At 33.8% G+C, this 15,117-nt stretch overlaps 1 protein-coding gene and 1 non-coding gene across 7 annotated transcripts in view; both read right to left on the bottom strand.

The window, feature by feature from the left end:
• The window catches only part of CCAR1 (cell division cycle and apoptosis regulator 1), a 47,034-nt gene that overhangs the window by 16,168 nt on the left and 15,749 nt on the right, over window positions 1-15,117 (bottom strand). For all 6 annotated transcript variants that reach the window (XM_070781865.1, XM_070781863.1, XM_070781861.1 and 3 more), the window contains 11 exons: window positions 14,353-14,546; window positions 13,304-13,418; window positions 13,016-13,208; window positions 10,796-10,925; window positions 10,364-10,525; window positions 7,658-7,883; window positions 6,962-7,075; window positions 6,254-6,420; window positions 5,305-5,515; window positions 4,404-4,487; window positions 2,736-2,921 (listed from right to left, as the gene is read on the bottom strand). In XM_070781865.1, coding sequence (XP_070637966.1) covers window positions 2,736-2,921; window positions 4,404-4,487; window positions 5,305-5,515; window positions 6,254-6,420; window positions 6,962-7,075; window positions 7,658-7,883; window positions 10,364-10,525; window positions 10,796-10,925; window positions 13,016-13,208; window positions 13,304-13,418; window positions 14,353-14,546 — 1,782 coding nt within the window. The remainder of the gene's footprint in view (window positions 1-2,735; window positions 2,922-4,403; window positions 4,488-5,304; window positions 5,516-6,253; window positions 6,421-6,961; window positions 7,076-7,657; window positions 7,884-10,363; window positions 10,526-10,795; window positions 10,926-13,015; window positions 13,209-13,303; window positions 13,419-14,352; window positions 14,547-15,117) is intronic.
• On the bottom strand, window positions 6,552-6,616 carry LOC139180479 (small nucleolar RNA SNORD98). Its single transcript, XR_011564747.1, has one exon. It is a non-coding gene; the product is annotated as a small nucleolar RNA SNORD98 (small nucleolar RNA).

Raw genomic sequence — 15,117 nt, 5'->3', positions numbered from 1 at the left:
ACTTGTTTGTTCATAGCACTATTATTCACAACAGTCAAGAGACAAAACCAAGTATTTTTGCTACCATGAGCTCTGAGGTATCTACTAGAGATGAGCTTCAGGTACAACGACAAAAGGATTAGTTGTAAGCATTAGGTATATAGTAGTAAAACCAAAATTAAGTGAGCATTAAAAGAGAGTACAGTATGTATGCTAAATGCTAGGACAATATATTTATAGGACATTTTTAAAATGGGGAGAAAGCAGGTATAGGAATAGGAAATTCAAAAATGTACTTAAAGTAAGCAAGACTTTAATACTGGTGGTGGGGCTACTAATATTTTATTTGTATTGTGTATCTGTATATATATTCACAAGCACTGGCAAAAAAAAAAAAAAAGTTGACAATTTGAGCTTCAAAAGGAGAAGAATCACAAGGAATTGAAACCCATTAAAAATGTTCAAATCCATGTATTCATAATGTTTAAAAACAAACAGGTAACCATCTGAAGATGTGGGGAACCAATTCACTATTGTAAAAACTGGATAAACAACAACAGAAAAATAGTGCTTGATGGAGCAGCATATATACTACATTAGTATGGCAGAGGAATGCTGCAAATTCCTGAAACCTTTTTTTTATGCCACTGTGCCATATATGGGATCTTAGTTCCCCAACTAGGGATTGAACCCGTGCCCTGTGCAGTGGAAGCGCAGGATCTTAACCTTTGAACCACCAGAGAAATCCCAACATTCTATATTTTAAAAAGAAAGAAAACAATCAAGTACTGATCCTGCCTTTTTCTGCATGAATTTACCAAAAGGCAAATACCACTGCATAACCAAAAGAGCAGATGAGAGGAATATGTGAAAACAAAATAAGAATTATAATACCATCATTTTTAACCTCAATAAATCAATGGATTTAGGATTTGAGCACTACTGCCCACTAACATCAAAAAGTGAAAATCTGCTTTCTTCTGTTGCTGTTCTGAACAATTCAATTCTAAAGCAATTCCTACAAGCAAAGTAGGTGTCTACAACAGGATTGAGGTTGATGAGAAAAGTTTAGAGCTACAATGGCCCCGAGTAGAAGAGCTGCCCAGTTATCAGGCACTGATATCCAAATGAAGCAAGGAGGGCATCCATACAGAGAAAGTATAGGACAAGAAATAAGACTAAAGTGGAATAAGGAGGATACACAGATTGGAGAGGGAGTGTGATATATAACTAAGGAAATAAGCAAATCCATTAAGTATAATAGAAGGTATGTTTCTCATTATTGGGGAAAGGAGTTAAAATATATAGAAAGAGAAAACCAGAAAGAAGTCTGTGATGTTGGAGTAGGACTAGAGTTATTAGTGTAAGCTCTTCACTTTCAACGTACACACCACAGTAAATACGATGTACCACTCTTCACTAAAAGGTACCAAGGCTTCCGGGGGAAATGGGTGACTTCAGAAACAGTGCAGGGATAGTAATCAATGAGACTAAAACACTTTATATCATAATGCAAAATAAGCGAAGTCCTCAAAAGATGACACAAGGCTATTTGGAAGAACACAGAAGTCAACCTGAAATGCCTCCTGCTGGCCAACTCTGAGATAATTCCACTATCAAATCTACTATTACATCCATAATCAAATTTCTCCAATTATCTCAAAAATACTGTTAATGGCTTCCCCTCCTCCCACCCTGATCCAGGGTCCAGTCAAGTTTCACTCAATGCATTCAGTTGTCATTATTAACCTTCTTTAAACCATTTTTCTACTTTCATCACATGAACATTTATGAAACGTTCCGACAAGCTGCTCTGTAAAATTTCATACATTCTAAATCTGTTTCCTTACAATTAGATGAAGGTAAAACATTTCTGGTAGGAAGACTTAATAAATAATGATGTGTACTTTCACAATACATTCCATTAGTACACACATAATGTTGGTTTATCCAATTACTGTTGGTGTAACACACTTCTGACATCCCCATGTTTCAAATTCAGAAAACACCCGGAAGTTATTCTTCTGGGCATATAAGACTGAGGCACAAACAAGAGTGAATAAACGGTCTCTGAGTCTTAAGAACTGTAATGCAATCAAGCACACAGCTTTAAAGCAGCAAAATTCTCAGACAAGCACTTCATCAAAACTCAATCTCTGAACTTAATAGCTCTGTCAAGCAAATTTTCTTTGATTTTTTAATATCTAAAACATTATTATTCATTAAGAGGAAGGATTGAAAACACCTGACTTACAGAAATCATTCAAATGTCTCTCAAGTGAAGAATGAATAAACACTGATACACTGATGCTGTGGAATATTATTTAGCAACTAACAAGAACTACAGAAACACACAATAAAAATGGGTGAATCTCTAACGCATTATGTTAAATTAAAGAGGTCAGACTCAAAAGGTTATATAATTCCATTTAAATGATATACTTGAAAAGGCAAAACTATAGGAAAACAAATCAGTGGCTTCCAGAGGCTGACCAGGTAGGAGAAGAAAATGCTTACAAAGAGGTATTAATATAAGTTATTTTTAGGGGATGACAGACCTTTTTTATATATATGATGACTGTGATGGTGGTTAAACGGCCATATGTATGTGTCAAAACTTGCACAACTTTTCACTAAAAGGATCGATTTTACTATTATGTAAATTATATCTTAATAGAAGTATATACACATACATATTCAAAGAACCCTATAAACCAATATTAAGTGTAATAGTATTGAAATGATTTAGTATATACCTCTTTATCATCTTCAGATTTTCTATCATCCTCCTCTTCCTCTTCTTTCTCAGATTTCTCTAATTCCTTTTGTTCTTCTTTTTGCTCTTCTACTTTAAGCTGTTTTGTCAGTCGGGCTATTAACTGGGATTTTAAGCCTTTGGAACTAAGAGCTCGACTTTCTAATTCTTTTCGGAGATCATTTACCTAAACATACACAGCATAAAAACACAGAAAATGGAAATAGGATCATGAAACAAGGAATCATGCAATTATCTTCTGTATGAGTTTTTTAAAAGTTTTGGTGAAAGGGACCCTTGTACAGCTCATAAAATATTTGTAAAAATGCAAACTGACAGAATTATTTTTTTAAGTAATTTGCAACATATTTTAAGATGCTTTCAAAGAAGTTAATGCTCTTTGACCTAGAAATTCTAGTCTCTGGGAATTTACTCTAAGGAAATAATTTATAGACAAGAAAAAAAACTTGTTATACATTCTTTGTCATAATCCCTCCATCCAAAAATGTGAAGAAACAAAATATCCAATAAGAGTATTAATACATAAGGAAAAAACAGTACATCATTTGAATGGAAGAGTATAAAACATTTAAAAATAAATTACATGGGAAACACTATTATTAATTGAAAAGGATGAGATGGAAACTTTTTGATACATGATTAGAACCAAGCAAACACTTTATACCCAGAAAAAATAACAGAAGATAATACATCTAATTTTTAAGAAAGGTTGCTCTGTTTGAGTGACAGGCTTGAGTCATTTTTTCTTCAATATTTTATGTATACACTAATTTTTAAAATAAGCATGCATAATATTTATAGTCAAAGAAATACAAATGTTTTAAACTAAGAAACAATAGAGAAGCCATCAGTTAGACAAAAATTTCTTTGGGCTGCAGGCTTAATCTAATCTTCTGAATCTATAGGATTCTATATCAAACCTGATGTTGAGGAAAACTGATGTTGAGGAGTAGTGCAAGAGTGTCAAAATTATGATATATATTCTCTACTTACTAAAAATCAATGTTGGCTTAAAAACTATAGTTTCATAAGAAAAACTCTGATTTTGCTGAGGACAGAAGTTAACCAAAAGGTCAGCTTTTACATGTTAATAAACAGCTGCAAAAGCAATCAAGTTTCTGATCTACATAGAATTTATATATGTAACTCTCTAGATCTACATCCACAGTATAGACTCAGAGATGCAAAACGGTCAAAAGATAACAGGTCCAAAGACCTTGGGAAGCAAAGAAAAACTCGTTAAGTATCAATCAAAGATTTTCAAAACAGGGTCTTATATTACCTTCCTCCTAGTTCAGATGCATTTTGAATCCACATTTTACTTTTAAATTCATTTAAGAACTGGATAATCTTTTTCTATGTTTCATTCCTTCTCCTGGAATTTAAGTAAATTAAATGCAGAAATTCCAACTCTTGGTCAGTTTCCAAATCAGAAAACAATATTGCTCACACCATACACATATGCGTACTACATTCACCAGATACTGGCTGAACTATTTAATTTTTGCACACACAAACACAACACAGAATTTTATATTTAACGAGCGGACTTCATTTTTAATGACTTATATCTGAAAAACTATTGTCTACAATATCCTCTATTCCTGTTCATAGATTTATAATTAAATATCATTACTTTCAAAGTTACCTTCATTGTCTTTGGGTCAAGTTTAGACCAATGGGTAGGAGTGGAAATTTCTTTAGCTTCACCATCATCCTTCTCTTCTTCATCCTGATATACAAAGTTAAGAACAGAATTACTATTCTGAAACCTTAAAATAAAGGTTAATTAATTTTTAAAAGTCTGTTGCTGATCTGTGCAAGGTCACAAATGTTTCAGATTGTCTTCTCCTAAAGTTATTATTTAGGCAAGTCCACGTACATACATTCTACCACTTTTAACTGATCACAAAGACACTCATCAGCCAATCAAAGCCAGATCTGTGAAACACAAAAGGGTGATAAATTACAACACAAAGGATATCAGGGATGCACAAACACTGCCGGTTCTCCACTAACCACACAGTGTGTGATCTTGCCCCAATTTTCAAACCACCCAAAGTTAAGACTGATTTAGTCAGACCTTTCAAATGTACCAAAGATGCCGCCACATAGCCTGAAATTTCAAATCTCTCAGACTTGTGGTTGTCCAATTTCAAATATCCATGACTAGAAATGATGACCGTGAAAGAGAAAATTTTTTAAATTTTAGAAAATGGCAAAATGTTTAAAATGGCTTAATACTGAATCTTGCTCAACAACTGGTCCCAGATTCCAGCAACTAGACCTATGATAAAAACAAAATTCTGTGCAATTTAAGCACAACTTATTTTCCTTTGAGGTCTCAGCACTCTTAAAGTTAGCATAATAGACAAATTTTTTTAAGAGAAAAGAACATACAACTATACTGCTGAAAGCTGGATTACCAGTCGCTGTTACCAGTTATGTTCCTCCATGTGTGTTTGTTATGTAGTGTGTGGTGTGCATTTGTGCCTGTGTTCCTGTGCCTGTGAGAAGCGGAAATAGAAAAAGGGATTAGCGTTCAGTGCCTGTTCTCCATCAGCCTCCTTGCGTTCACCCTGAAGCTTCTCGACCAGCTGCTGCTTGTATCCTCGGGAGAGGGTTTCCCACTCTGAGCGGGTGGGAAGGCAATGCCAAACATCCGGGAAAAATAAAACCACTGTCTCCACATGAGCTGGAACTGTACGCCCCTTGTGGGTCTCCTCAGGGCGATGGTAGCGAATCTCTGCAAAACGGTACCTGTTGCAAGGGAAGAAGCATGTTGGAAAAAAAATTCTAAAATACATTTTAAAGACCCTAGTTCACTTGTAGCACATCAAGTAAAGAAATTTTGCTGCAAGAACTTGAGGTTGGTCTAAAGAAAAAAAAATTATAGAAGCCATAGTTCCTCTTTTGGTACATTTGTACAATATTTTATGGTTAAAAGAATATGTTCCCCAAGGCATTGTCAAGTTTGATTACAGAGCTACCCATATTTTAGAGAATACCTGAAGAAGCTGGATAGCTGTTCAGATTTCATGTGCTAAAAAAAGAATGTTCTCAATTAAATCACAAGAAATACACTAAAATACACAAGACAAATAAGCCTCAAGAGAAAATATGGCTGAACAAAAATAATCAGCAACTACATCATTTTATAACAAAAGAATTATAATGAAATGAAGTTCTCTCTTGACGATCTTCTCCAGCTATGCATGAAATGAAAAATATTTTCAACATACATCCAACTTCCAAAGTACAGCGTAACAAAACATTAATATTTTCAGTTTATTTTGATTAGTTCTTAATCCTTTTCCCCCAAACATTTTTGGCACCAAATAAACTTTTGCTACAAACGAGCATTTTCCTTTGAGATTATCTGCATGATCAAGATTGCTAAAATACGGGAGGGTGGGGGTGGGAGAAGGCTGATGGACAAGAACATCTACATAAACTATTAGAAAAACCTTTCTAATCAAGAAATGAATTAGTACTTACCATTGTGTGCATACACTTAGATCAATGCCTGTCAGAGCCTTACAACAACGAATAGCAGTCTTAATCAACACAAAGGGGTCTTTTTCTGGGTCTGGTCCATCCAACGAAGGAGACCAATGGCCTCCAATGGCCATGGCTTCATCCTTGCCTTTCATGCCCACTAAAAACTAATTTAAAACAAAGAATCATTTACATGTATTATGTAACCTGTCAAATTACAAATTAAATACTTGAAAAGGAAAGGAACAAACCTTTCCAATACCATTTTTACTACCTCTGGTATCTGTCAGTCAAGGAAGAGTTCAGTTCATCATGTTCCACACTGCATTTCAGCAATGGAATAGGATTTATACATCATAACTCATCCTTCTAAAGTATTTCCTCAGATAAAAAGTTCTTTTAAAGAAAACAAGCTATAATTCACACTTTAAGAGCATCCAGATACACTAAATCCACTAAGATTTTATTATGCTTCAAATATATAGTATCAAAACGACAGCTGAACTAGCGACATATAAATAAGACATTAAATACAGCCATAATCTGCAATGAGAAAAACACCTCCATCATTTACTGCTGTAACTATATTAAAATAAATTATAAAACAAATCAACAAAATTTAAAAGGTAGTATTTTTAAATTTTATATATGGACAGAACTAAGCAAAGTAAATATACACCTAAAGTTAAAATAAATCTTTCAGTTTACCTTAACGAGTCTAGCAGGATGCTGAAATCCATCTCGAAGTTCTTGTGGGTCTTCAGCAAGAGCACATGACTTATGATACAAATCTTCCATACTAGGGCTAGCCATCAGCATTACCTATTACAGTCAAATAATTCAATCCTGTCAAAAGTCTAAAGTAATGTAAAAAAATGAGAAGCACTACTAATTATCCTTCCATAACATTTAGCTGAAGTTTTTTTTTTTTGTAAAAAATGGAAAATGCTACAGCAGAAATGGTATTGGATACCTTATAATTATATAGGTAACTTTGGAAGAAAAGGCGTTTTGATCTATGTTTATCAAATAGCAGAAAACTACTGACCATAAGCAATATACTCAATGTTATCCCAAAGACTAAAATATGGTGCATTTACCCAACAAAACATTTTATCTGGATCTATCAGAAGCCATAGAACATTTCAAAAAGCTCAATAAAATGAACTTCATCTTCACATTTTATAAGGTTCAAAATGTTGACGCAGTATCACAGTTTTACAGCTCAAGAATTAAAGCAAAAAAGAGGTTAAATTACTTTAACAACCAAACAATCAGGCAGACAAGAAGAAAACACAGGCTTTCAGGTCTTAAAACATAATACTTTCTGAAGATTAACTTCACATACACTCTTAATACAAATAACTGCTCAGAAATTTTAGCCGTGTATCACAGAATACAAACCTTTGCACTGTATAAATGATCAGCATCTGGTGGATCAAGAATGGCCATATTTTTTTCTAAGGACTCTACTTCTCTGTGCATTACATAGAAATTGCAGTAATTTCCCAGCTGAAATGGTCTTGACAAAGGGAAAGCATCCACCCATGTAAACTGAGCATCAAAAAAGTCACTAGGTATATATAAATTCTGATAACGGCGCCTTAGTTCCATCATGTCACAACTAGGACTGAAAAACAGACATAAGTAGTGAATAAAGTGCCTCTAACACCAAAGATTATGCAAAGATTCACTCAATTCTAAAGCTATAAATATATAATTTGACACAGTTAAAAGCCAGTTGAAAATGAATAGTCAACTATTAACGAGCTTTACATTTATATAGAAGCATATGAAAATGTCATTTTCAAATATATTTATTTACAGTTTTGAATAAATAGCACCTACGTGTTACCTTCTTTATTATTTGTGTATAGCTTAAAATTCACTTAGAGAAGACCCTTTGAAATAACTTCAAACCAAGTTCCAGAGCAGATCTGAACAAAATCAATTCTGTTTCAGTTGAAGCTGTATTTTTGAGAAAATTATGGTTCATACAGAATGAATACAAAGAAGGGATAAGAATAGCACCAATGAGTATGACAGCTCCTCCATCAGGCTTATACAGTATAGAAAAAAATAAAATCTTTATTTCTTCGCATCTCTATACCTCTCTATTTAATGATTAAGATCCATACCTGATTTATTATGTAAAGAGAGGATAAGTTTCTTGTCTTTTAAATGTAACATACTGTATTTATTTTTAAAGGATGATTTCCTTTTTCCTAAGAAACAGAACATTTAAAGGAGAGACACTCAAAAGTAAATCAATCTAGTAAAAAGGCTGAGAGATAAGTTAAAAACATAATGAAAAGTGGAAAATACCAATAGTGTGTAAGATAAGATTAACTACACTGTCCTTTTAAAAAACAAAAAGTACAAAATGTGAGCTCTATGTATCCACAAGGATGTCTTTTCATTTGAAACCTAAAATATAGAATTATAAGCTTGTTATTACAGTTGTTGACATATTTGGATAAAATTTTGCTGTCAAAATATAAAAAATGTGGTTATCTGAGTGTTGTTATTGTTTTTTAAAAGAAGTGTTACAAACAAAAACTGTAATAGTTTTAGTTTTCCATCACTAGAATCTCTGAAGTCATGTTTTATCCCACAGGAATAAAATCTATAAATGAATGAAACATCACCACTTCTTGGCATATATCCCCTATTATAACCACATTACTACAAGAAAATCTTGATTTCCACAACTACCGATGAGAAGAAAAATGGCAACTCTAAAATAACTTTTATTTGTAATGTGTTCCTCTGATATCTGGGAATTTACTTCAAAGTGAGGAAGTGATACCATGAAGATTTAACTTGGAAGGATAAAGACAGCTGCTCAAATTACATCCTAAGTATCAATTCCTCCCAGAATAGCAATTGAGCTAGGAACAGATGAGTTTAAAAGCAGAGCTGCTCTAGTTAATCTGGACATGTGGTTTTGTTTCAAATGAATTCCTCTGAAATATGCAGACATATTTTTAAAATATACAAGTAAACAGGAGTAACAAGAAAACTAATAAAATTAAGAATCGTTAGTGATTTTACCACATGCAAAAGTAAATGAACATCATCTACCTAACAACTAAGCAAAGTCATCAAGCAAGACTTTGGGGGCATGGAGTAGCTTAAACACTACCCTGGTTTACTCAATATAAAACTGAATAAGTAGAAATTTTAATTTTTGTAGGTCAGTCTTATGAACACTTTGTCAAATGGAGCAATACCCTCTCAAGACACTGAACTACATAGTTATTTGTTCCTATGTCAAACAGTTTTAAACACTTTCACTGATTCATTTCTTATTTTATTGTAAATTTGCTTTTACCACCTGTTAATTTATCTTATACACAATTATCAGTTCCAAGGCTTTGAGAGGATTCTTCCCTTCCTTTAGAGTAGATTAGTCATTTATCAATTTGCCTCTTTATGAATTACAATTTTGCACCTATTACCTAGTTGGCCACCACATCCCAGCCATCACTATCTACAACTGCCAAACAATGGATTAAGTGCTTTACTTACATGAAATCAGCCCAGCCTCACAATTAGTTCTGGATAGTTAATATAATTTCCATTTCACAAGTGAAGGTTAAAAATTCTTGCTAACTTTCCAGTTACTTCTGATTTCAAAAGCTAAAATATGTATATATGTATACACACATATGTGTATATGTTATATGTCTGTTAAGTACATACACAGAACCATGTTTCTATTACACTGCACAGCCACAGAGAACTTGAAGTAACTGGTCAGTACGGTATCATTACTTCATCATACACAATGAACTACGCATGACCTTAATAAAGTCATCAATAAACTAGAATCTTAAATAATTTTACTTTTAAGGAACAACTTCATTACAGAGGGGCTGCCTTTTTCAATAGCTAGTACCTATAATGAGTGTATGAAAATAATGCAATCTTGCAAAGAACATAAATGCTAATTCAAATTGCCTTTCTGCTCTTATGTAACTAAGAACTAAATGTTATGAAATCAAAATTATACAGAAAAAAAATTCTCTAAATATAACACATTCCTCCAAATTACAAAAAGTACAAAATTAGTAATTTAAGAAAACAATGGGGAAAAAAAGAACTTACCAATCTAAAGAAAACTTTGAAAACTGAACTGTGTAACGTGGGACAACACGTCGGACTCTCCGAGGTGACCGTTCCCTCTCTCTCCGAGGAGATCTCTCGCGGGAACGTTTTCTCTGAGGAGATCTTTCTCTGGATCTACGTCTTTCTCTTTCTCTTTCACGACTTAAAGCAAATTTTTCTAAAATTACTTTTTCTAGCATTATCAAGGAGTTCTTTAATGAAGTAAATTTAATATGTATAAGCATACGTATAAATATAAGCAACATTTCACGGTGTACATTTTTAAATAACTTCTTGAACACTGTGGTAAAATACACACAATATAATAATCTATTTTAATCATTTTGAGGTTTACAGTTCAGTGGCATTAAGTGCATTCGTTCACACTGTACAACCATCACCACTATCAAAAGTATACTTCTAAAAACATACCTTCGGTCATCTTTTCTGTTGGGCACTTGATCCCCTCTGTCATTTCTTCCTGAAAATCTGGATGGTGGATCTAACCTTCGTGCTGGTTGTGGCTGTGAAACTATACGAACAGGAGGCTGCAATAAACCAGCTTTAAAAGATACAGAAAAATATATTTTAACTTATTTAAATGAAGTTTAAAAGCATCACTGGGTTAAATTTTATATAGAAAAATTTGGCTTTTAGGTTTTGTGACCCATAAATGGTAAATGCCAGGGATGATTTGCACATTTATATATTTTTAAACTATCATTTGAAAGTATAGAAACCATTTTCAGCTCAGGGACCATACAAAACCAGGCCACAGACCAAATCATAGGGCTACAATGTGCCAATCTCTGACCTACAGATATTAAAGCAAAGACATTAAAAAACAACAAACCCTTGTTGTTGGCTACACAAGACATTCTCGCAGCACCAGAGTATCATCCAGACATTTTCAACACAGAGAAAAACCTTTATAAAAAGAGATCTATGACCATCACTTTGACCAAGTAATCCACCACCTATAATACTGGAAGAATCTAACAACATTTCCCACCTAGTATGATGCAGTACGAATTAGAAAACATCACCTAAAATGTGCCAAAAGCCTTTAGACCTAACTTTTACTTTATAGTTTATATGGCAGAAAGAGGAACAAGGTAAAAATACCACAAGGAATCCACACAATTCAGAATAAAACATTATAAGAGAATTTACAAGTCAACTAGACCAGTATTTTAAAAAGTCAGTGCTATAAAGGAAGAAAGAAAAAATGGAAAACTATTTTGGAATAAAAAGACTAAAGAAACACTGTTGTTGCTACTGTTTAGTTACTCTTTTGCAACCCCATGGATTACAGCCTGCCAGGCTCCCTTATCCATGGGATTTTCTAGGCAAGAATACTGGAGTGGGTTGCCATTTCCTTCTCTAGAGAATCTTGCTGATTCAGGGACTGAACCGGCTGTCTCCTGCACTGCAGGAGGATTCTTTAATTACTGAGCCACCTGGAAAGCCCAAAGTAACATAACCAGATACAACACATGAAACGTGACTGCCTTTTCATTCAGGAAACAAAGAACAACTTTTTTAAAAGAAATCTGCGAGACAACTGGGGGTGTCTAAATATAAATAAAGTATTTAAATGCTTTTTTTAGAAGTGACAATAGATTGTGGTAATAATAGGAAAAGATTCTCTTTAAGGAAAGGCACACTTACGTTAATGGGTGAAATGTCAAAATGCCTACATCATGAACATTCACTGCAATGTTTTCAGAAAACAAAAACTAGAAACAGTACATTTACCAAAGAAAAACATAAATTGTACAATATTCATACAATGGAACATTATCCAATAATGAAAACAAAGAAATTAGAGCCACATAAAACAAGAAAGTATGAAAAACTTTCAAATATAATGAACAAAATTCTTATAAAAAAGATTATATAGACAATCACATATGTAAAATTCAAAAACAGGCAAGGCTGAAGTATATTACGAGCATACATACTTAGAGTAAAACTGTTAAAAGAGAAAAGGAGTTAACTAATAATGTACTTTTTTACCCAAGTAATGATTACATGGGTGTTTATTCAGTAATAATTAATTAACTGCAATCAGTTTTATAAATGTTATGTTTGTGCCAATTTACAAAACAGAAAATGCCACAATTACATTTAAAAAAATACCAATTAAGTAGACTTCTGCAAAAGTTAAGACTATCATTTTTAGTATTTTTGGGTAAGAAAACTGGATGCTACTGCTGCTGCTGCTAAGTCGCTTCAGTCGTGTCTGACTGTGTGACCCCAGAGACAGCAGCCCACTAGGCTCCCCCGTCCCTGGGATTCTCCAGGTAAGAACACTGGAGTGGGTTGCCATTTCCAAGAAACTGTATAGAGTTACAAATTATCAATTTGCTTCAGAAAATTTAAAACAGTTCATTTGTTTGATACACTACTGTTCAATGAGTGAGGTGCTGCCACCAGACTCTACATACATATACAATGTCATGTTTTTAAGAAGTCTCGATACATTTTCCTCTATAAAAACACTTCCTGATTGCTATACAAGTAGAAATTCTCTACAAAAGATATTTAACTTTATTTTTAGGTATTCTACTAGTCCCTGCTTTTTTTTGTAATTAGTAGCATACTCTCATTATTTTAATAACTGAACAGCTAGGTTTTAGTCTGTAATACCTTTCTGCTGTGGTTGCTGTAATAAAGGCTGCGGCTGAGTCTGCAACAGTGGTGTAATAGAAGCCGCTGAAATCTGTGCCTGCAGCAGTGACTGGGGCTGGGGCTGAGCCTGAACACCAAATGTTGTCTGTGGTGCAATTGGCTGAAGTACGGCAGGAGGAGTCTTCAGTAAAGGTTGAGTTTGGGACTGATTCTTAACAAAAAGAAATAACATTTTAAAAAACAAAGAAAAATCTTTGTAAATTGGAAGACTCAATAACCAAGTTTTTAGAATACTATTTTATATACCTGGTTTGGTAGTGTTTGAATTCTTTGTGCATTCCATTTAAAAGGCATATTGGGATTATACGTAGCTTCAACCAATACTCTGTCACCCACTTGGGGGGTTTTCCCTTTGACAGCACTGAAAAAAAAAATTAAGTTAAATACAAACACTATTAGAATAAATTCTTCCAAAAGATTTATATGTTAATACTAAACACTGTAAAGTACACCAGAAATAGGAAGCCTGAAAATCTCTTTTGAAAAGTAGATACACCTCTGAGACTTAAGCAGAAAAATATAGAAAACAGGAGACCCACTTAAACAGAAAAATCTTACACAGTAATTAAACTTAATATTTCAAAGCACTTCTAAGGAAGTTCATTAGAAGTAATTTGAAATATCAAAGGAAATACATATTTCCTGCAACCGCCACTACATGAACAGAATAATAATTCAAATCCATTAGTTTATCAATCATTTAATCCTATTTTTTTTTTCAACTAAGTAAAGTGAAAGTGAAGTCGCTCAGTCATATCCGACTCTTTGCAACCCCATGGACTGTAGCCCACAAGGCTCCTCCATCCAATGGGATTTTTCAGGCAAGAATACTGGAGTAGGTTGCCATTTTCTTCTCCAGGGGATCTTCCCAACCCAGGGATTGAACCTGGGTCTCCTGCATTGCAGGCAGATGCTTTACAGTCTGAGCCACCAGGGAAGCTACAACATTTTACATATATGTTATCATTAGGTATGTCAAACAGAAGATTAAATTTTAAAAAGTATATGATTATTTTAATCTTAAACCTTACTGTAAGTCTGTTCATTAATAGCTAGAAATGTAAACTCACCCCTGTAAAACATTTATAAAGAATTCACAAGGACTACAGCATTCAATAATCAAAAGAGATCTTTCATCACGTTCTCCATCAAAAAACGCCACAGGTACAGGTTGAATTATTAAAGCAGAAAACTATAGCTAAACCACAATTCCATGCCCCACCTAAGCAGGTGTCTTATCAAAATACTTAACGCTAAATACAAGCAGCCATCTGCCAACAACTCATTAAGTTTACCTAAGCTGAAAGAATACATCTTCATCCACAAATCCAAACGTATCGTGTAGTTTTGTGACAGCCCCTGTAAAAACACGCTGTTTCTGAGGTTGTGTTTGTTGCTGACTGGACCTTGGTGTTGGATATGATACAGTTATCTGAGCTGCAGGTTGAGGAGTTGACAAGCTAAGGCTTGTAGGCAGTCCAACAGCTGGCTATAAAACAAAATCAACATCAAATTAAGGTAAGGATTACAAGTAGTCTAGAAATAAAAAATGACTACTTAAAACTAACTCAAAATTCTAAAAACAATTTAATATGTAGGTACACCTTGAAGACGCAACTCAAGTCTGAAAAAAAAATTTTTTTTTTAATCAATTTCATGATTAAGTTCCCTCAGATGAATGCTTTTACAGGGAAGTTTCAGGGGAAAAAAGCCACCATAGTGTAATGAGTTTTAAAAAACACTGCTTATTCTAGCCCCCTCTTAGAAACTCAAAATCCATAATAGCACAACAAAGACTCAGGAAAGTCCTAGATAAGTGAAATGAGGCAGAGAGAGAGATACAATTACATATGATCTCACTTTTATACATGCAATCTAGAAAAACCAAAGAACTCATAAAAACAGAAAACAGACTGGTAGCTCCCAGAGGCGAGTCTGCTGGGGCAAACGACTGGTAGTGATCAATAAGTACAACCTTCCAGTTAAACGTAAGTTCTGGAGATGTACGGAATGGTAACTATGGTTAACAATACTGTATCATACATTTGAAACTTGTTAAG

This window comes from Bos indicus, chromosome 28 (assembly GCF_029378745.1).
Source record: "Bos indicus isolate NIAB-ARS_2022 breed Sahiwal x Tharparkar chromosome 28, NIAB-ARS_B.indTharparkar_mat_pri_1.0, whole genome shotgun sequence".
In the NCBI taxonomy this organism is placed as follows: domain Eukaryota; kingdom Metazoa; phylum Chordata; class Mammalia; order Artiodactyla; family Bovidae; genus Bos; species Bos indicus.
This window is presented reverse-complemented; position numbering and strand designations above follow the sequence as displayed.